The following is a 22,988-nucleotide window of genomic DNA, read 5'->3' on the forward strand; positions in this document are numbered from 1 at the left end:
AGCCTTATTTATTATATTCTACAGATTGCTTGAAATCTACACTTTATATGATTTTCTTGTGATTTTACATTGGACTTAATAAGAATAGTGTGTACTTTTTTGCTTTCCTGTTTCCTCACATTTAAAATATAAAGTCATATTTTTTGTTAAAATAGCATAATATCTAAAAGGATTTTTTTGCATTAGTAAATACCTTCGTCAAGGTATTAGGTGTATAATTTTAAAGCACTTATGCAATTGCCAGATGCAATTATGTTCATTATAGTTTTGAAACTTTATTTTTATTACTACTTATAAATCAGTGCTTACTACTTTTTAAAGACTTTATATTTGTCATCTGGCTTTAAATGTAAAACACAAATAGGTCTGAGGGAAAGAAAATTGTTTTGTGCAAACTAAGAGTTTCTAGTAATGGAGTATGTTTTATTTTTCAAGGTGGAAGATTTAATAAGCATGGGGGAAAAGGAGTGCTTCAGCCTGAAGCAGAAAGTGACCTTTCATGTGATCATGGCTGTGCTTGTTTCTTGCTGTTCATCTTTAAAAGAAGCTCACTTTCCATTTGCAATAAGAGTCTTCAGTTTGTTGCAGAAAAAAATAAAGAAGCTTGAAAGTGTCATTACTGCAGTGGTAAGGAGTGCGAAGTCTGGAACATTGAGTGAAGTGGTGGCCAGGCTTGTTAATCACAGCAACACTGAAAATTGGGGGCTGTGAAATGCTTTATCTTTGGATAGTAGGGGTGAAATGTGAAGTAGCTTTGGGTAGCAATAGGTAGTGAGTTAGAAAATTTCATTGAATTACAGAATTTCAGAGTTGTGATGTTTTGTTCCTGGTAGTTGACTCTCCTTTGTATTATCTTTATTAAAGGGTAATTATGTGAGTTATGCTTAACTACCCTTTGTGATGAAGAATTCACTAGACATGTTAGTGCTTAAACAAAATATTATTTCATTCTGTTGTTTACTAAATGGATTTTTTTTTAAGATTTTTATTTATTTGAGAGAGAGTGTGTTCATGGGGGTGGGTGCAGAGGGAGAGGGAAAAAAATCTGAAGCAGACTGCCTGCTGAGCGTGGAGCTCTCCATGGGGCTTGACCCCATGACCCTGAGGTCATGACCTGAGCCAAAACCAAGAGTTGATTGTTTAACTGAGCTATCCAGGTACCCCAACAATTGATCTTTTGTATTATTTTAATATTACATCAGATTTGGATCTTACCAGCTTACTGTTGGCTTTGACAGTATTGGCTACAGAACATGTTTCAATTGTTTATATTTTTAAGCTAATATCACATCTTGAGGTAATAAGATTATTTCTTTTAATATCTTTAATAGTATTTTGTTTTTATTTGTCCTCCAACATTCAGAGGACTCCTCAGTTTAGGATTTGCTGAACGAATCACATCTTTCTCACATTTACATGTACCTTCAAGATTTTAAGTTCTGGTCATAGTCATTGTTACCTATAATTATGAGAACATTAAAATTGTGAACCTTTGGGGCTCCTGGGTAGCCCAGTCAGTCAAGCATCCAACTCTTGGTTCTGGCTCAAGTAATGATCTCATGTCATGGGATCAAGCTGTGCATCGAGCTCTGCACTCTGAATGGAGTCTGCTTCAGATTCTGTCTCCCTCTGTCTCCCACTTGCAGGTGCTGTCTCAAATAAATAAATAAAAATCTTAAAAAAAAACTAAAAGAATGAATCTTCATTTTTTTAAAAGATTTGTTTATTTTATTTATTTATGATAGACATGGGGGGGGGGGCAGAGACACAGGAGGAGGGAGAAGCAGGCTCCATGCCGGGAGCCCGATGCGGGACTCCAGGATCGCGCCCTGGGCCAAAGGCAGGCGCTAAACCGCTGAGCCACCCAGGGATCCCCTGAATCTTCATATTTTAAAAAGTAGCCCAGATAAGCCCTTCTTAATTTCTTTCTTTGTTATCCTTTGTAGAATGTGATAAACTGAATGGTGTTTTCCCTTGGTGTTAAAAGTGTGGACAGATTGAGTGTTTTATATATGTGCAGTTAATATGCTGTTTTATATTTAGTACCCTTTCTGGGAGTCATGAGCCTCTTTCCAGCTGTAACATCATATTGACCCATGTAATCCCTCACTAGAGACCTTTTCTTTTAAGTCTGGTTTTGGGTTATTTTCCTCCCAAGTTACTACTCTGCACTCTCCTGTACAGAGTCTGATTTATCATTTTTCTTCATATTTTGTCAAGCTGCTTTTTAGTATCTGCAGTATAATTTCTAAACATCCTCACATTTTGCTACTTGTTTAGAATTATTTACAAGTTTGGAGTTTTTACTATGCACCCTCTTCAGATTAGCAATAAGAGTGTGACAGGAGAAAGGTCCTATTAAGTGTCTTCTGGAAATCCAGCTCCTCTCTGTAGAAATGTGCTACTCAATAAGCATAAGTTATATGAATAACATTTGTTTTTAGACATATTTCAAGAAAATATAGATAAAATGAAGCTGTAGGTAACTTATTAGTATCTTTTTTTTCTAAATAGTAATGTTTGAACCTTTTTACAAATTTGGTTAAAGCTATTAATCCTGACCCACTTAAATGCACATAGAGACAAAATTTTGCATATTACCCAGTCACACATCCATTGCAGTCCCCCTGTGTATAACCCATGCTCAGAACCCTTTCTTATTTGTGCTCTTTGCTTCCTTTACCATTTCAGGAAATCTCCTCAGAATGGCATTTTGAGCTGATGATGGACAGAGAAATACCAGTGCAACTGTGGGCACATTACATAGAGCAGCTCAACACTGCCCAGCGTGTTGTTGTGGAGGATTCTGTTTTACTCATATTTTCACTGAAAAATTTTATTCATGCACTAAAGGCTCCTAAATCTTTTCCTAAAGGTAGGATGAAGTATGACATTTGAATGTAATACTCTAGAAGACGGAATTATTATCTCCATAACTCTTTCTCTTGAGTGAAAAGTTCTCACCAGTGTGTTTACATAAGTTTGTGCTTCGTTTCTCTTTTTCTTCGTGTCCATGTAGATGATATATGGTGGAATCCTGAACAACTGGAAGAAGACAGCAGAGCCTATCTGCGCTTGCTGATTGGGCTCTTTGAGATGATACTCAGTGGTGCTGATGCCATTCATTTTAGGGTTATGATGAAACTTTTCATAAAGGTACTGGGCTCATCTTTTTCAGGCATATTCTCCCTTTCAGAAATTATAGGAGAGCATTTGAGTTATGGCTGTTTTTACTGAAAATGAAAGTAGATTTTTAAACAATGAAGTGTGTGATAATGCACACAGGCCCTGTGAAGTAGTGCTGTCGTCATACCCCATGCCCCATCACTGCCCCATGCCTACTAGTGATGTATTTACTAATCATAGCAGCCCAATCTGTTTGGTTTGTTAATTCATTACCAGTGAGAAACTGCCGTTCAGAGGGGCGAGTTAACGTATGTAACTCAGTTAAGAAATTTCAGTGACCTCCGTGTTGCCAGGTCTGGTAGTAAAGTCTCTGTTTCTTAATGTGACTGGCCCCTCTCAAGTGGCATGTGGCACCATCGGTGATGCTCACTCCAGCTTAGAATGCTTGCCTAATGAGGCTTCCCCAGCATCACAAGTCTTGGTTTTCTGCTTATCTTATTTCTCATGTTGTTGTTCATTGTGTTCAAATGTAACGTTACAATGAGTCCTTTGAATTCATTTATATCCTTCTCATTGGTTAAAATAGGTGTGGGAAATTTTAAGTCATGAGACAGGCAAATCATTGCAAGAGATTGTTTTCTGTAATTGTACAGTAGTGAAAAAAGGAGTTGGAACCAACTTAATGTGAGTAAAAACTAAACTTCACTGTTATTTGCTTAATTTAGGTGCATCTAGAAGATGTTTTTCAGTTATTCAAGTTCTTTTCTGTTTTATGGACATACGGATCTAGCCTTTCAAATCCACTTAACTGCAGTGTGAAAACAGCACTACAAACTCAAGCTCTTTATATAGGTTGTGCGATGCTCTCTGCTCAGAAGGTACAGAATAAACATCAGCTGGCATCTCTATCTTCTCCAGGTATTATGAGTAGCTTGTTGTGTTCTGTCATGACCAATTTTAATGCTTTCTCTATATGTGGTTTATGTAAGTTGTAGTTGGGAGAATTTCTTTTTGATTTTTTTTTTTTAATAGAGTGCTCATAGCACGTTCACTCTTACCGTGCTATTTGTGTGTTATGTGTAATTTATGTTTGTATGTATAAACTATATACTTTCTTGTCTGTTTTTAGATTTTTCTGATTTACTTGGGAGAGCCCATGCAAGCACTTGCACCAGCAGTGGGGGAGGGGCAGAGGGAGAGGGAGAAGCAGACTCCTCACTGAACAGGAAGCCTGACATGGGGCTCGATTCCAGGACCCTAAGATCATGACCTGAGCCACCTAGGCGCCCCTATACAAGCTACTTTTAATCACCAAAACAGATAGTAGAAATGGCAAATGATTAATCATGGGTTGTTAATATCCACCTATTCATGTTCTGAGTTTCAGCGGTACAGGGAGAAGCCAGGCCATTTAATTCTATATTCACCTGACTACTTATAAGATGGGTCTCCGCTCAGACAACCTTCTTGAATTTGTCTCCTTTACAGGTGTTAAGGCATTTTCAAATTGGGCACTCACTAATAAAAACACCCCAAAATTTTATTTTTGAAAAAATGAAATTTGCAAATTTTACAGAAGATGCAGAATTTTTAAAACATAGGTACTTACAAGCTACTGACAAATGAATCTGGCAGAATTAAGCCCTATAGCTATTAAAGGTGAGAGAACTGATAAGGATGATGGATATGATTGATACTTCAAGCTGGAATGATTTTAATGTCAAAGGACTAAGAATAGCCCTTGAGAAATTTGAAAGTGTTGTAGATTTTTCTTTTAACTCAAAAAAAAAAATTAACTCAAAAAAAAATTGCTCTTTATAAATGTTCTGAGAAAGCAAAGTGAATGATGATATGCTTTTCCCAGAACAATTTCTCAATGTTTATCTTTCATTAGCTCTCTGAAAGAGCACATAAGTATAATTGTAAACAAAATTTTGTTAAATACTAGGTAATATACACATAGAGATTTCAAGTTTTACTTACCAAAAAGAATCCCATGAATATAATTATTTCTTTACTACTTAAAATTACAGTCCCTATTTTTAGGTTTTTTCATTTTATTTTTTTTTCCCCTTTGGGTAAGAAGACATCCTAAACATTTTTTTAAACTTTAATTCTTTAACAAAAGTATCATTGCAAGTATTTTATTACAAGCATTATTATATATTAATAGTAAATATGAAAATTTATTTGCAAATGTCTGCAGACTATTCCATTGTATGGAAATAGCATGATTTATTAAAATGGTTATTTTCTGTTAAATGTGGGATATCAAAAAAAATAAATATATATATATATATTTGGGAGTATTCGTAAAGGTGTATATATATCTTATTTAGAGGTCATAACTATTTTGATTTCCTAATTAAGTATGGAATGTCTATTATCTTGTAGTATCAAAAGCAGTGGTTCCTGAAGAATGTATGTCTCCAGGATCAAAAGACTTAACATTTCCCCAGTATTGCTGCAAGATAGGCTCCCTGCCTACCCATGCTGCCTTGTCATCTGTCACCTTCCTTCTTTCTAAAGTACTTTTGCATTTATGCCGCTTACAAATATCACAATATTCTTCTGAAAACAGGAGAGATGCACCTTGTTTTACTGGGAAACTCAAAGGAACACACTAGAGTCCCCAGGGGCCTAAAGTGGGAGGTCATTTAGCCATGGCATCTGTCCTCCGCGCTTGCCACTTTGTGTATGCAGTGAGCTTCTCTCTGTACATTGTGAAGGTCTAGGAAGTGATGGCTGGTACTCCTTTTAATCTGTTTACAAAAAATGTTAACGCTATTCAAAAGAAAAAGGAATTCGGGATCCCTGGGTGGTGCAGCGGTTTAGCGCCTGCCTTTGGCCCAGGGAGCGATCCTGGAGACCCGGGATCGAATCCCACGTCAGGCTCCCGGTGCATGGAGCCTGCTTCTCCCTCTGCCTATGTCTCTGCCTCTCTCTCTCTCTCTCTCTCTCTCTCTCTGTGACTATCATAAAAAAAAAAAAAAAAAGAAAAAGGAATTGCCGCATTAACATAGTATTGTGTTACAGGAATTAAGTTTTTGTCAGTGGCTTGGGAATCTAACCACCATTTATTACTTTCCGTGCAGATTCCAGGTCAGTCCTACATGTAGCAAATTTTGTTAGACAAGTAAACACTTAACATGGCTTGTAAGAAGATGTAGACTGCTTTTGGTTTTTTTTAATACCCAAGCAATATGGTAAATTTATAAAACCAAAGCTCAGTATCTTGTTCAATTTTTATGTAAAATATGCTATTTTAAATCTAAATAAAATGACTTGGGAGAATGAAGTCGTATCGATTTTAAATAGAAGAACATTCCTAGAAGCTGATTGTTTAGATAAGGTAGTGTTTGCTTCCCTTGAGTTCCAGTATGTTACTTGGATGTGGTAACTCTAGTGCTTAGTACTGGAATTTGTTTTGAATTATACAGGGAATTTTAGGAAATAGTATCTTGGCCTGAAGCTGCCCTTTGTGTGAATTCAATTTTACAGGTGTTTGTTTCTGACTTTATTTTATAAATTACCATTACAGAGACCAAGAAAGAGTTCCAGCTTTCAGTTTACCTTTTCAGAAAAGTTCAAAAGCTTGTTGAGCTCTTTCTTACCACTCCAGAAGTGGAATATATGGAATGGATCGTTACTAGCAAAATAAAAGTCACTGCAGTTTATCTCAGTAGATAGCATGGGATAAAGCTTAAGTAAATAATTATCATCAAAGGAATTTAGGTGTCTTTTTATACCAGAATCATCCTTTCAGAAAGCCCCAATCCAGTTGATTGTACAGATGCATTCTACCATATATCTTTGAAGCAGGTTTTTCAGTGCCTTTAAACTGAGCAGGGTATGGAATGAAGAAAAGCTTCCAAATTCTTGGTCTAAAATGAACATAACTTTGAAAGTTGACAATGCATACAGACAAAAACAAAACCATAAGCCAAGTTGCTTTGAAGAATAGTGCAGAATTTCTAAATAAAATATTTGCAAATTGAGTGTTGCATATTTTTAAAAAACAAGCATTTGACCAAATAGAGTTCATTCCAACGACACAACATTGGTTCAGAATAATGAACTCTTAACTGGCCATATCAGTGTTAAAGGAGAAAATTCATATTCTCGTTTTCCAAAGAACTGAAAAGGCATTAGATAATCAGTAATTACTTCTAATTAAGTGACAACAAAGTAGGAGTAACATAATAAAACTACTCAAGTCAAAAGCTAGCATTTTCACTGCAGATTTGGGGAAACAAGCATTCCTGTTAAATTCATTGCTGGTTCTAGAAGTAGTAGCTGGCAGAAGTAGCTATTTCAGGTACTGATGGAATGTAGAAATGATAAAGCTGTGGAATTCTTAGGTGGATTATTAAATAGGACATTTGGCTAGCTATTTGGAAACATTAAAAAGTTCTCCATTAAAAAGACTCCAACCTTATTCCTTAGACAAAAATTTGACTTGAATTAAAGGTTTTACATTAAAGAAACAAACCAGCTTAGCTCTAGCATTAGAAGACAACAGGACATGTGGCCTCTCTAAATATGGAGACAGACACTTGAACAACTGAGAGTGAGGAGGGCCTGCCTTTCTAAAACTAGAAGAAAAATTGGACTTATTTCTGCATTGGAAACTCAGACCTCAATTAAGGACAAAATATTTGCAAAGCATGATGCACAATAGGTAGTTTGCACACTTGGAAAAATATATGTACAGAGATGTTTGTTATAGCAGTTTTAATGCTGAAAGACAAGCAGCAGGTGAACTTTCACCAGTAAGATACTGGTTTAAAAAATACAGAAAATACAGTGGAGAAACATACAGTTTTAAAAGAATGCTTTAATTTAGATACATTTCCAAAATAAACTGAGATATGATAGTTCCTCTGTGTGTGTGTGTGTGTGTGTGTGTACACACTGGGTGTGCTGCTCTCATTTGTGTGTTTTCAGGAGGATACACTAGCATGTATCTAACATTTTGCTAGAATCTTCGGAGAGAATTTCAGTGAGGGGGAAAACTTCAACATCTACCCTTTGATACTATTTTTGTTTTTCTAATTGCTAATTTTTTTTCCCTTTGGTTTTAGTGGTGACATCTCTACTCATTAATCTGGGAAGCCCTGTAAAGGAAGTACGAAGGGCCTCCATTCTTTGTCTTCAGGCCCTCAGTGGAGTGGTGTCTCGGTTCCATCTGGTAATAGATCATTTGGTTCCTAAAACAGAGGAGATCACCTCAGATGCCACCTATGCTGCTCAGGTAAACTCATCAGCAAAGAAGATTGATTACATGCATATGTCTGTGTATTCCCATCAACAGTTTCATCCTTTCTTGACATTTTGCTTTATAGGAATTTTGATTGACTTAAGTCATTGAATTTAGAAACTAATGTCAATGTCTGCACGTCTTTCTTCCATTTTTTAAAAGATAACAGTACAGTGTTTCAGTTATGCTTTGCTTTCTTTGGCTAAAAGGCCAGTATTTGGGTTTTAATAGTAAGCTGAGAGGTATTGATACCGTTTTGTTAAGGTTTCAAGGGGAAATGAAAAATGGTTATTAGTATTACATAATTTGGAAGAGAATCTTCCATAATTAATAAATTTAGCCTTTGTAGTTCTTTAACTCTTTTTTATCCAATTTTCTTTTTTGATTTTCTAGGATTTAGCTGCTTTATTTGAAGAACTACAGAGAGAAAAGAAACTGAAATCTTATCAGAAGTTATCTGAAACTTTGAAAAACCTACTTAATTGTGTGTATAGTTGCCCATCTTACATTGCAAAGGATTTGGTGAAAGTACTTGAGGAAGTCAACAATGAGGTATGTGCAATGCAAGTGGCTTGTACATTCCATGTAATGTTACAAAATACTATTGTATTTGCTCATGTTTGAGGAAAACATTTGCAGGAGTTACAAATATGCACTCGTAAATGAAAATTTTCTTACTGATTTGGGAGGAGTATTTCTTACTAATAAAATTTAGTAATTTTCTTACTGATTTGTTGGTATAGAAACAGGTACAGAACATAAACAAGCAAATATTGGTGGGTTTTTTTTTTCCATTTTAAAATTGTGTATTTTCCCTACTTAATCATTTTCTTGATCTGAAGTGATTTTAAAAAAGGGAAAAACACTGAAGGTGCACTGCTGAGAAAACGGTTGGTTTGTGTGTTTTGGTGAAAATCCTCCACAAGGTAATGTATTTGGACATAAGAGTGAAGATTCCAGAATCATTTGTTCATTTGTAAGATGTATGTGGTTAAACATTCTTCTGTGGGAAAATCCATAGCTTTCATTACGTAGTCAGGAAGGCCTTATGATAACAGAGAAGGAGGTTGTGGAGCACTTGTTTATGTGATGGCATGTGTCAGCAGCAGTGTTCCAAAAATGCCTAGATGCTTCACAGTCTTGAACTGACTACAACCTGGAGAACTAAAACAGGGGTAAAATGCAGTGAAAACCACATGATTAGATTTTCTTGGTGGGAGCAAACAGATGGCATTTATCAGCTCTGTGTCATTCCTTGTAGTTTAAACTAGGAATTGACTGTCTTGTTCTGTGAAGGATCAAATAGTCAATATTTGAGGCACTGTGGGTGACACAGTCTTTCTGAGGGTCCTCAGCCCTGCCATTGCATTGTGAAAGCCAGAGCCAGTTATGTAAACAAATGAGCATGGCTGTGTTTCAGGAAATAAAATTTACAAAAACAGATGGTCCTCTGGATTTGGCCCATAAGCCGTAATTTGCTAGCATTTGGTTTAGTCATTAAAGACCTCACATTATACTTTGAAGGTTTATTTGGTGAAACGTGGTATTTTAGAGAAAGCTAGAATTTATTATTGTAGTCTAAAACTTTAGTTTGTATTTCCTGTTGTCAAAAAGTGTTGGGACACCCATAAATTACTCATCTCTGAAGGGTTTAGAGCTTTTGATCATTATAAACTGGCTAAGCTCCCAGTCTTGCAACATCATATCTTTGGATGTCTTTGTAAAACAAGCAAAAATATATCATATGGATAAATGTTTGCTAATCAATTTCCCAAACTTTAGATGGTGCTTTCTCAGCTGTTGCCTATGGTTGAACAACTGTTAGAAAAGATCCAGAAGGAGCCAACAGCTGTCCTGAAAGATGAGGCCATTATTCTACATCTTATTCTGGGAAAATATAATGAATATTCAGCTTCCCTTTTACATAAGGACCCAAAGAGTCTAGATATATTTATACAAGCCGTGCATACAACAAAGGAACTTTACACAGGAATGCCAACTATACAGATAACAGCTCTTGAAAAGGTCAGTGACTTTCTTCAGAAACTAAAATATAGGGGGATCCCTGGTGGCTCAGCAGTTTAGTGCCTGCCTTTGGCCCAGGGTGTGATCCTGGAGTCCTGGGATCGAGTCCCACATCGGGCTCCCTGCATGGAGCCTGCTTCTCCCTCTGCACCCTTCTCTCTCTCTCTCTCTCTTTCTCTCTTTCACAAATAAAATCTTTACAAAATTTGTTATAAAAAAGAAACTAAAATATGTTCAAGCTCAAAATTTTGTAGTTTTTTTACTTGGAGAAGCTAAAGTGGACTGGGCATGTTTTAAAAGGAATTTATTTGTCCTGTTTTTGCAAAATTGAATGGTGTACATGTGTGATTAAAACTGCATTTTAGCTGACAAAATGGGAACAATTTTACATTGTAAGAAAGAACAATATAAAGGTTATTTTTGGAATTCACATTTGTTTGTTGCGTTCAATTGCCTTTTTTCTACCTCCTCTAGATTACAAAGCCATTTTTTGCAGCTATATCAGATGAAAAAGTTCAGCAGAAGCTTTTGCGCATGTTGTTTGATTTATTGGTGAATTGTAAAAATTCACATTGTGCTCAGACCATTAGCAGTGTTTTTAAAGGGGTAAGTTGCAAACTTTCTGAAAATCTCTGATTTCCAGGGCTTTTAGAAGTCAGATGTTAGCATTAACAAGAATTGTGGACAAATAGCTCATAGACAAGTGCAAAATCAAATTTAAAGGTTTTCACCACTATTTTTATTGTGTGAAATATTTATAGTTTTAACCAGGTTAGGTATGTGTGTTGGTTTGAATCTTAAGGTTAGATGGGATCTACCTGTTTTATACAAGGATGTTAAATACAGTACAGGTTATACTTGTACATAGTTGTACATCAGAACAACCATTTGTTTTGTTATTTAAAAATACAGAATACAAGTTCACAAAATAGGTAATAGTATGGGGAAGTCCCAGTATCCCGATTTAGCAGTTCTTAGGATTTTAACATATTTTCTTAGATTTCTAAGATTCGTTACGTGACACAAATTAAGGTGCAGAGCAGTGTGTATAATACACTCCTGTTTTTGTGGTATTGGTATTGTTTTCATCTTTATATAGCTGTTGGGATATGGAAAAGCATACATAAGAAACTGTCAGTGGTGTTTGCCTTTGGAGATTGACTTGGGCATTAGAGTCCTAGGGAAATGTGAAGTGGATATGGACATTTTCACTGTATCTTTTTAAGTCAACATTTATTTCTCTAATTTTATACCATGGAAGTGTATCATCAATCATTCTTCCTTCATATTTCAGATTTCTGTTAATGCTGAACAAGTCAGAATAGAACTGGAACCACCAGACAAAACTAAGTCCTTGGGCACAATTCAGCAAACAAGAAGACAAAAAATGCAGCAGAAGTAAGAGGAGTGTGATGAGAACGTTCTGTTTATTCCCCAGACCTTGAATGTTACGAAACCATTATGATTTTTTGATATCCGTCACTTTGGCGTAAATGAGTGATAATTTTTATTTTCTATTGATAGTGTTTGCTTTTCCAATATTTTATCTGTTTCCCAGAAAATTACAAGATCTAGAATCTGTTCAGGAAGTTGGAGGTTCTTACTGGCAAAGAGTAACCCTCATCCTAGAATTACTGCAGCACAAAAAGAAACTCAAAAATCCTCAGATACTGATACCGACTCTTTTTAACCTGCTGTCAAGGTACTGACACTTGCCTTTGCTTTTAATCTATGAGAGAATAGGGTTCTAATTCATTTACATCTTATTTAATCTTCTTTTTAAAATATAGTCTTTTCTTGCTTAACTAGTCTGTAAAATAAAGTAAGTTAAGTACTGTAGTTGAAAGATTAAAAGAAAGGTGTTTGGTACCCACTGCCAGTGCCCCAGAATGAATGATCTCCTGTGTTGTATAGTGAATGACCATTCCCCTTAGGGTCTACATCTTTATTTTCAACACTGTGTCCCTGGGGCATCTTTACTTTAAAGATACAGTGTGAAACTTACTATATTTTTTTAGGTGTAATTTACCAGATTAAGAACTGTAGTGTATGCTGTTGTATTGTGGATATTTGCTTTTGTTTGAAAAACAATGTAGTCCTCAAGGTTGTCCTCTACAATTTCAAATAGGTTGATGCAAAGTGCAACAGGGAGGAGAGATAAAATTTGACTTTAAGCACCTCTTATGAGAAAAAAATCAGATCTTACATCTTTTTTATGACTACATTTAATGTTAATATTGTAGTTATTCCTAATTAAATGTGTTCTGGACAGTGGTCATTAATGTATCACTGAAATTGTGTAACTTTCATTTCCCATTATTTCTTTTCCGGGGCATCCCGAAGGAGTTTAGAACCTCTGCCGCCGGAGCAGGGAAATATGGAATACACCAAACAATTAATTCTTAGTTGTTTGCTCAACATCTGCCAAAAACTCTCTCCAGATGGTGGCAAAATATCAAAGGGTATGTACTTTGTTGGAAGGAAAGGGTAGAAGAATTACCTGCTTTGCATGTGAATGTACCTACCACTTAGAGATTTTTTTTCTTTCGCATCACTATAGATGTTCTAGATGAGGAAAAGTTCAATGTGGAATTGATTGTTCAGTGCATCCGTGTTTCAGAGATGCCACAGACCCATCACCATGCCCTTTTACTTTTGGGTACTGTTGCTGGAATATTTCCTGTAAGTATTAATGATCTGAGACTTCAGCAAATATTTTAGGTATTTTCTTTCTTCACTAGAAATGTGTAAGTGCTCACTGGTCTGAATTCAGTGGACTTTGGGTCTTACTGGTGGTACTTTCAGCCCTGTCTCTTAATAGCGGAGGGTAGCATGAGCTGGTTGATCTTGCTAATTTGGGTCCTTGGGAGTAATAGTGACCTTCATAGGATTATTGGTGAGGATGTGACTGGTAGTTTATGGTTTATAGTCAACACAGCGTGGCATGGTGTAACTGTCCAATAATCAGTTGTGTTCATGTTATTTGAAAAAATTACCATCCCATTATCCTCAGATAGCCTTCAGCCAGTGAGTTGAGAAAAAGTAATTTGATTATAAACTATCTCAGTTAAAAATAAATAAATAAATAAATAAATAAACAAACAAACAAACAAACTACCTCAGTTAAGGAAATCATGTTCCTTATAGAAGTATATCTTTTGAAGAAAGTGAAATTTTTTTTCCTATTGGGGATTTAGGTCACAGGTTCTTAACCTGGAGTTCTCTGTGAGCTCTAGTGGTCTTTCAGTATATTAATACCATGTGCCAGATTTTATGCATACAGGATTTTTTTTCTTGGGAAAGAGTTAGTAGCCCTCAGGGGAGTTGATAATCTAAGAAAAATTAAGAATCAGTGATATTTTTGTCTTTATTGAAATATAGTTCATACACCATAAAATTCACCCATTTAAATAGGCATACTATTCACTGATTAAAGTAAGTTCACATTTATAAAAATATCACATGGTCTACATCCCCAACATTTTCATCACCTCAAAAAAGAAACACTGTAATCATTAGCAGTCACTCCTCATTCCCTCTTTTTTTTTTTTTTTTTAATTTTTTTTTTTTTATTATTTTTTAAATTATTTATGATAGTCACAGAGAGAGAGAGAGAGGCAGAGACACAGGCAGAGGGAGAAGCAGGCTCCATGCACCGGGAGCCTGACGTGGGATTCGATCCCGGGTCTCCAGGATCGCGCCCTGGGCCAAAGGCAGGCGCTAAACCACTGCGCCACCCAGGGATCCCTCCTCATTCCCTCTTATCACTACAATTTCTGCACTGGCAACCACTGATCTTTCTCTTCTATATAATTTTCTACCCACCAGCAGTTTATATTACTAATTTCTCCAAATTCTCCCTGCTAGTTGGTTTTTTTTTTTTTTTTTTTTAAGTCATCTTAGTGTGTGTGAAGTATCTTATGATTTGGATTTTGCCCATATTGAGCATCTTTTCATGTGCTCATTGACCATTTCTTTGTCTTTGAAGATATGTCTTTGGATCCTTTGCCCATTTTTAAATGGGATTATTTCTTTTATTGCTGGGTTATAATGAATCATTGATAATTTAGTGTGCTCAAAATAGAAAATGTTGAAAGATGTGTTTTCTTTCAGGATAAAGTTCTACACAATATCATGTCTATTTTTACATTTATGGGAGCCAATGTCATGCGCCTAGATGATACTTACAGTTTTCAAGTTATTAACAAGACCGTGAAAATGGTTATTCCAGCACTTATTCAGGTAACCTGTCTTTATACCGTCATTAGGGGTTTTTTGTTTTTTTTAAAGTAGGCTCCACAACCAATGTGGAGCCCAGTGCTGGGCTTGAACTCACAATCCTGATATCAAGACCTGAGCTGAAATCAAGAGTTGGACACTTAACCTCCTGAGCCACACAGAACCGCCCGCCTCCCCAGTATTTTTTGTTTTTAATCTTAAAATTTTTATGTAGTGTGAAACTTTAGTAGTAAATAAGTGACATTAAAAGCCTTTGTGAAATGCTCAGGTATTTGGGCTTCTTAAATTTCAGAATAGTGAAGCTAAGAATTAGTCTTAGTAACAATGTCCTTTCCAAAAATATGAATCAACATGTATAGCTGGTTATGCTGTGCTAAAAGGCTGTAACTATACGTGTCTTAATGTTACTCTGACAGTGAATTTAAGTTTGCTATATATTTCAAGACATTGCAGTTGGATAATAAATACCTTATTCAGGTCAATGAAGATAGGACATTTTATTTTATTTTATTTACTTATTTTTTAAAATTTTTATTTATTCATGAGAGACACAGAGAGAGAGAGAGGCAGAGACACAGGCTGAGGGAGAAGCAGACTCTAAGCAGGGAGCCTGATGTAGGACTTGATCCCCGGTCTCCAGGATCAGGCCCTGGGCTGAAGGTGGCGCTAAACTGCTGAGCCATCTGGGCTGCCTGAAGATAAGACATTTTAGAGCTAGAGTGGCAAATTTGTTAATATACAATTCAACAAACACTTTCCAAGTGTTCTCTAAGAGCCATGTACTCAGAGATGATTGAGTCTCTGCCAATAAGGCTGAACCATTTGAAACTAAAAAGCAGCCTTGAAGATGAAAGAGCTTGGTTATCTGCTTGAGTCTTCTGTTTACCACTACCTGTTGTTCATGTCTTCCTCACATTATTGACCATTCCGGGGATGACCATCAGTACCATACCCTTTTAATCTTGGTATTAGGTTGATATTTTCTGTGTCCAACAAGTTGGCAAATACAGGACACAGATATAAAAAGGAAAATAACTGTATTCATCAGTATCATATATGCCAGTTGAATAGGTCAGTGCTGGAAGAGTTCAGAATAAAGGCAGTATGTATGGGCCAGGAGGACCACAGAGTTTCATAAGAAATAGAATTTGAAGGACGCCTGGGTGGCTCAGCGGTTGAGCACCTGCCCCTGGCTCAGGGCGTGTGATCTGTGGTCTCAGGATCGAGTCCCACATCAGGCTCCCTGCCTGGAGCCTGCTTCTCTCTCTGCCTACGCCTCTGCCTTTCTCTCTCTGTGTCTTTCATGAATAAATAAATAAAATCTTTAAAAAGAAAAAAAAATAGAATTTGAATGGATATGAAGAAGGACAGGATTTGCTTGATTATGTGGCAGGGTCTGGGATTGTGGACAGTTGTGTATGTGAAGAATGTAATATGGATGGATTTGTGGAGTGCAAAGTGCTAAGACATGGAGAAGCAGAGGGTATTGGTTCGTTCCATTCTTTCATTCAACAGCTGTTGTTGGAGTATTAGTACCAGAGTTAAGTAGTTTGCATATTATTCTAAAAGCATCAGGGAGCTGTTAGCCGTTTCTGTGTTCTGCTTTTGTAGATTATACCCATTCTTCTCAGGCCTTGATTTGCGCAGGCTCCCAGCTGGCCTGAGAGCAAACTTGGTATAAGTGCCACATACTTGGCATCTACCATTCCGTACCTCCTGTTGCTATCTTTTCCCATGTGAATCTTGTTCATACAGATGATAAATCTTCTTTGTGGCCAGGGTCCCATCCTAGACTTTCCCATTCCCCTTGGGGCCACACAGTACCTGGGGCATAATCTATACTTATTGAGTATTTACTGATAGATTTTTGATTATTCAAATTCTTTTGATGACTTTTTGGAGGCACATATGAATACCTTTCCGTGTCCACCTAAAAGCTTCTTTGTGAAGGGTTATTTGCTCCTACTCACTGTCCCTGCTTGCTATTCTGCAGTCCGACGGTGGAGACTTTGTAGAAGTCACAAGAAACGTGGAAGGTGTCGTGGTGAAAATCATTAACGTCTTTGTGGATGCACTTCCACACGTTCCAGAGCACAGGCGCCTGCCCATCCTTGTTCAACTTGTTGATACGTTAGGTGCAGAAAGATTCCTCTGGATTCTCCTTGTTTTGCTTTTTGAACAGTATGTCACTAAGACAGTGCTGGTGGCTGCCTATGGAGAAAAGGTCAGTGGGTAAGACAGGGTGATTAGAAGGAAATGATTTTTCACACACATTTTGTGATACTTTCTGGTTTATGTGTGGGGCAGTGATGCTCATGTCTATCATTTAACAGTACTTGCTCAGAACTGTTTTTAAAGATATTTTTGACGTTCTTTACAATTGCTTTCAGAGCCTGTGGCACTCTGTATATTCTCAGTAGCAACAGATCACTTTCTGTGGGTGATCTGACTTTTCTGGGAACTAGTCTGTAGTACATGCTAACTGGTTCTATTTTAAGCCTAACATAGTACAGCTGTAAAGTGATTAAACTATGTTTCTTGAAAATGGTTTTGCAGGCTTTCTGTGGGGGAAGGGAGGAGTGTCAGTATCATTAAAATTGTTCCAACACTGGTGATTGTTTTAAAGAGCCCTATTTGGAAAGATGAGGGCAGAACTTATAGGTCAAAAAATGTCTTTTTAGACATAGGATTTGGGAATAGATCTAGACTTACTCTAAGGGGCACATTTAGTTCTGCTAGAAATTGCAATGCAGATGATCCTAGAATTATGCCCACATAATTCTCATAAATTGGCTTTTTTAGGTAAGACACTCAGTAACTCATTCATCTACTGATACACATGACTGTAAGGAACAATATGTAATCCTCTGCATGCTAAGAAATATTTTTAAAACATTTCTTTAATTTGTAGTTATTAATATAAAGTTGATAGGTGTGGTTTTATTACCTATATCTCTTCTCTATACAGGATGCTATTTTAGAGGCAGACACTGAATTTTGGATTTCAGTCTGTTGTGAATTCAGTGTCCAACACCAGATACAAAGCTTGATGAATATTCTCCAGTACTTAATAAAGCTGCCAGAGGAAAAAGAAGGTAAGCATAATCAGGTGTTAGTTATTGTTTAATCTGAAAGCTCAAGAGAAGCAGAAGACCATGCAGGTTATCCTTGGAGCACATAGTACAGCTTTAGAAGGGTTTTTTGTAAGTAGCTTAATAATTTTTAATTTAAGTGTATGATTGTGTGTTTTCCCAAATCCTTATGGAAAATAGAAAGTAGGACTTCTGTTTGCCTCTCCTCACACATCGGCTTTCATTCTTCTCTGTTTTTGTGCGGATATGTTGGCTGTGGAGTGTTCACAGGTGTACATTGTGAATTATAGTAAAATGACAGCAATTAGCAGGAACTTACTAGCTGTCTCTTCCTACTAAAATATTTGTGAAGACACTTACAGGAAGAAAGAAAAACAGATAACACAACTTTGGTGACTAAATATTAAAATTTTATTGTATATGTGAGTCTTGAAAAAAATTCCATTCATGGCAGTACCAATGAGACTGGTTTGAGAAAGGGTTTGATGTGTTCGTAGTTCTCTGTTCTTTGAAACAGAGCAGCAGGGAACATCGGAAGGAAGATACAAAGGGCTTCATGGGGACTGTTTTCTGGATGGCTAGCTGTTTTGGCCAGGCAGCAGCTTGTCTGATCCTATGGTCTGCTTGGGTCTGGCAGGGCAGACCAGCCTGGAAAGCTCTATGTAGTGACCTATTTATGAAGGAAGTCTTCAGTTTGAGTCACTCTCCAGCACAGCGTTTTCTAAGTGGCCCACTGAACTCCCAGTTACTGCACCTTCAAACCCCTTTATATTAGATAAATTTGGATAAGAGATTCTGCAAAGTTTTAGGACATACATCTATGAACTTTTAAACATTGAAGGCTAGAGATGACCCTCCTTCGGTCTGTTGTGGGCCACCAAATCAATACCTCTTAGGCTTCTGGATTGGGGATGGAGGCAACATTTCAAGATATCTTTTGTAATACCTTTTTCTTTCATTTGCTTGTCTCAGTTGCCCTGGTCTTTTTCTGTTTTGTTTTTGTCTTATATGCTCTCTTCTTGGGGCTCTTGGATATTTTGTCAATAAATACACATCTTTCACTAATTCAGAAGGGGAGGAAATGGCTGTGGCAGATTCACCAATTCCTCTCAGAAAATTATATCCCATGTACCATGCTCATTATATCTTTTCTAAAGATTCCACTTGAAGATGAGTGAGGTCACTTGTCTTATTGTTCTTTTTCAGAAGCTGTTCCCAAAGCGGTATCAACTAAAAGTGAATCACAAGAACAAATGCTACAGATTTTTAACATAGACACTCACACTAACAAGCAACTGCGGCATTTGAAGTTTTTGTCAGTGTCCTTCATGTCTCAGCTCCTGGCTTCCACCCGTTTTATCAGAAAGGTGATGTGTTCTTTAAATGTATTTATGATAAAATTATTTTTTCTGAAGGGAACTATCTTTTAAATTAGTAAAAAAGAGATTGGCAAATATAAAAACATGAGGTTAGCCTTTAAAGATAATAGGAAGAAAATGGTAGAATTTACCATAAACTGTTTGGTGTGATCTGTTTAGGTTGTACATATATATATAAATCTTGTGACTATTTCCATTCTCAAGTGGTACATAGGTATACCTTGTTTTACTGTACTTCTCAGATGGTGTGTGTGTGTGTGTGTGTGTGTGTGTGTGTGTGTTTTATAAATTGTAGGCTTGTGGCATCACACAAGTCTCCCAGCACCATTTTTCCAACAGCAATTGATCACTTCATGTCTCACATTTTGGTAGTTCTCACAGTATTTCAAACTTTTTCATTCTATTTGTTATGGTGATCTGTGATAAATGATTATGACTTGCTGAAAGCTCAGATGATGGTTAGCATATTTTAGCAATAAGGTATTTTTAAAGTATGTATTTTTTTTTTTAGATATAACACTTTTGCACATGTAATAGACTACAGTTAGCATAAATATAACTTCTATATGCATTGGGAAACTAGAAAATTCATTTGACTCACTTTATTGTGTACTTTACAGTGGTGGTCTAGAACTGAACTTTCAGTATCTCTGAGGTATGCCTGCATACCCAACAGAAATATATGAGCATATATTTAGCATACATGTTAAGACACATTGATAAGAACACATAATAGTAATATTTGTGGTAGCCTAGAATTGGAAACAACCCAGGTGTCTGTCAGTAGTGGAGTGGATAAAGTGTCTGTCATCATAAATGGACATGAGTGAATCTGATAAAGATAATGCTAAAAGAAAGCAGGCAGACACAAAAGAATATACCTTAATTCCAGTTGTATAAAGTTTAAAGACAGGCAAAACAAATCTGTGGTTTTAGAAGTAAGGACAGTGTTTACCTTTGGGAAGGAAGAAAAGGGTAGTAATGGGGGTCAAATAGAGGAAGGATTCTGAAGTGTATAATTATAGGCTCTTTCTTTACCTGCATACAATAAGTTCTATACATGTGATTTATATGCTTTCCTGTTTGTGTGTTAACCTTTACACACAGAGAGGAAGAAGGAAATAGAGAAACAAAACAAAGAGAAGGAAGAATTGGTAACATCAGAGTGTTTGAACATTAGAAAGTCTGTGTTCTGTGTCTACTGCATGAGCAGGTCAATGGGGAAACCATATGATAATTTAAGTATTTATAGAGAAATAATTCGATGAATTCAATACTTATTTATGATTTAAGAAAAAATCCTCTTAGCATCTAAGATGGATGGGAACTTCCTTGGTCTAAGGAAGATACCAGAAACTGGTTTATATCACACTTCATAATGAGACAGACATTATAAAGTCCAGAACAAAGATGTCCTGTCGTGTTGCTGTTTCTGTTGAGCAAAAGAATGAAGTGTAAGAAATGATAATCACCAAACTCCTAGAACTAATAATTAGCTTTGCAAGCTTGCTTTATAGGGATTAGTGTGGACAGTGCTCCATTTCAGCTTGCCAAGGACTGGTGGTGTAAGAGCAGTTAGATGGGTCAGTGTTACTGAAGTCTGTCTGGACACACACCTGTGTGTATGTAAGAAATGTGGTAATGTGGCAGTGGCATTAGAGAGTAGTTGGAGAAAGAGAACTGTCCAATAACTAGAACTGGCATGATTTGCTTTCCATTTGGGGAAAGAAGACTGATCTCACACTGTACACAAAAGACAATTTTAGGTAGATTAAAAATGTATTTCAGTGTGAAAAGGAACACTTAGAAGAAAATAACATTTTGACCAGAGGTTAGTGAAGAATTTCTTTAAAAGTTCAGTTCAACAAAAAGCCACCATAAACAAAAGGAAAAGAAAGCCACAGACATAAGTTGATAAATTCAGTTCCTATTAGAACATCTGGCAGAGAACATGAATTCACTAAAGAGGAATCACAAATGGCCAATTAATATACAACAAAATAACTTTCCCTAGCAAGGAAATTGCAGATTAAGTGGGATGCCACTATGATGTCCATCAAATTGGCAAAAATTTAAAAGCTCTTAATACCAAGAAGTGGCAAGGCTGTGGGGACACAGTTATTTGTGTCCACAGAAATGGATAATGTCTCCAGATAGCCACTTGAGAAAGCAGTCTCCAGTCCAATCAGAGACACACATCTCTTCTGATCTAGCCTTTCTCTTTCTTGGGTATATGCTCTACAGAAACATGCCTGCTTGTTCTTTTTTTTTACCATTCTTACTAACAGAAGAAATGGACATAAACAAAACCTCCACAGTGAACAGAGGTGGATGAGCAGGTCAGCCACAGTGTGTTCTGTGGCTATGTGCAGGAAGCACAGAGTGCAGTTAAATGAGCACTAAGTTGACATGAATCCCCAAAGACAGACCTCAGAACTCCCATGTTCCAGAAAAGCATGTTGCTAACTGCTGTGTACTCTGACAACATTTAATGGCAGGTTCAAGTATGTGAGGCTGGGGGTACCAGAAGAAGGAAAGAGGGAGAGATACATAGGGGGCTACACCTGTATCTATAGTGTTTCATGTCTTAAAATTAGCTAGGAGCTAAGGGAAGTGCTTCATAAGATTAGTGAGTAAATGAGTATAGATAGCTGTATTTTTCTGAATCTTTGTAGTGCTTTACAGATGTCACAAGTATCTAGAGTTATCATTAACATGAATAGAAGAATTAAACTAAGGGGAATGGAGTTGCTACAATATGGTGGGGACGAACTGAACCTGATTAAATTGTAATGTCAGAAACAGCCCCTAAGAAGTTTGAATTGAATTGTCTTAGCTGAGTTTCACTGCACCTACCTCAAGTGATGTTATTACTAGCTTCCATACTGTTCTAATGATGTTTTCTTAAAAATTAGATGGTTGAAAGTGGTGGTCCTCAGGTTTTAAAAGGCCTTGAACAGAGGTATGTTACTTTTTTTTTTTGACTTGAAAATAATTTCCAACTTTCTATCAAAAAGCTGGAAGAATAGTGCACAGAACTCTCATGTGGATCTCCTTTGTTTTAGGTTGCTAGAAACCGTACTTGGCTATATTAACATAGTAGCACAGTCTGTGGAGAAAAATGCAGACAAGCTAACTGTGAAGTTTTGGCGGGCACTGCTGAGTAAAGCTTACGACATGTTAGATAAGGTACACTTTCGTTTCCCCCCAGCCACTGTGTTTATGTCATTGTGGAACTATTTGACATATAAAGTTTTACTTTAAGAATAAACTTAGCAATAGGCTTTTCTTTTTTTTTTTTTTTTTAATTTTTTTTAAATGTTTATTTATTTATGATAGTCACAGAGAGAGAAAGAGAGAGGCAGAGACACAGGCAGAGGGAGAAGCAGGCTCCATGCACCGGAAGCCCGATGTGGGATTCGATCCTGGGTCTCCAGGATCGCGCCCTGGGCCAAAGGCAGGCGCCAAACCGCTGCGCCACCCAGGGATCCCGGCTTTTCTTAATATAATGTCGCTCACGTTTTTTTCTTGGAAAGAATCTTTTGATGGCTAGAAAGAAATTCATCTGAAAAATGATTGTTTCCCTACCAGTTATAAGCGCATGTGCCTCTGTAAATATACTTTATTAAATAGTCAGTGGTCTAATACTGTATTATGTTCTACTTTATTCAAGTGGAGTAAGAGAAAAATACCTCTTTAGGTAGTGTACATGGGATATTAGAAATATCACTGGCCTTGACATTTGAATTGCCGTTTGAAATCTAGCTACAAAGCAGTTCACTTACTCAGCATCAGGTTTTTTGGCTTTTTTCTTTTTTAAGTGAACGTGATTAGTAATGCCTACCTGAAAGATTAGTGTTTTAAGAA

General features: G+C 36.7%; 1 protein-coding gene across 1 annotated transcript in view; it reads left to right on the plus strand.

The window, feature by feature from the left end:
* The window catches only part of HEATR1 (HEAT repeat containing 1), a 46,327-nt gene that overhangs the window by 15,531 nt on the left and 7,808 nt on the right, over positions 1 to 22,988 (plus strand). The window contains exons 17-34 of the mRNA XM_077894391.1: positions 436 to 627; positions 2,692 to 2,875; positions 3,020 to 3,156; positions 3,852 to 4,044; positions 8,211 to 8,380; positions 8,780 to 8,938; positions 10,169 to 10,411; positions 10,886 to 11,017; positions 11,706 to 11,809; positions 11,970 to 12,113; positions 12,755 to 12,873; positions 12,972 to 13,093; positions 14,525 to 14,653; positions 16,644 to 16,874; positions 17,619 to 17,745; positions 18,949 to 19,109; positions 22,037 to 22,083; positions 22,187 to 22,310. Coding sequence (XP_077750517.1) covers positions 436 to 627; positions 2,692 to 2,875; positions 3,020 to 3,156; positions 3,852 to 4,044; positions 8,211 to 8,380; positions 8,780 to 8,938; positions 10,169 to 10,411; positions 10,886 to 11,017; positions 11,706 to 11,809; positions 11,970 to 12,113; positions 12,755 to 12,873; positions 12,972 to 13,093; positions 14,525 to 14,653; positions 16,644 to 16,874; positions 17,619 to 17,745; positions 18,949 to 19,109; positions 22,037 to 22,083; positions 22,187 to 22,310 — 2,718 coding nt within the window. The remainder of the gene's footprint in view (positions 1 to 435; positions 628 to 2,691; positions 2,876 to 3,019; positions 3,157 to 3,851; positions 4,045 to 8,210; positions 8,381 to 8,779; positions 8,939 to 10,168; positions 10,412 to 10,885; positions 11,018 to 11,705; positions 11,810 to 11,969; positions 12,114 to 12,754; positions 12,874 to 12,971; positions 13,094 to 14,524; positions 14,654 to 16,643; positions 16,875 to 17,618; positions 17,746 to 18,948; positions 19,110 to 22,036; positions 22,084 to 22,186; positions 22,311 to 22,988) is intronic.

This window comes from Canis aureus, chromosome 4 (genome assembly GCF_053574225.1).
Source record: "Canis aureus isolate CA01 chromosome 4, VMU_Caureus_v.1.0, whole genome shotgun sequence".
NCBI classification, from domain to species: domain Eukaryota; kingdom Metazoa; phylum Chordata; class Mammalia; order Carnivora; family Canidae; genus Canis; species Canis aureus.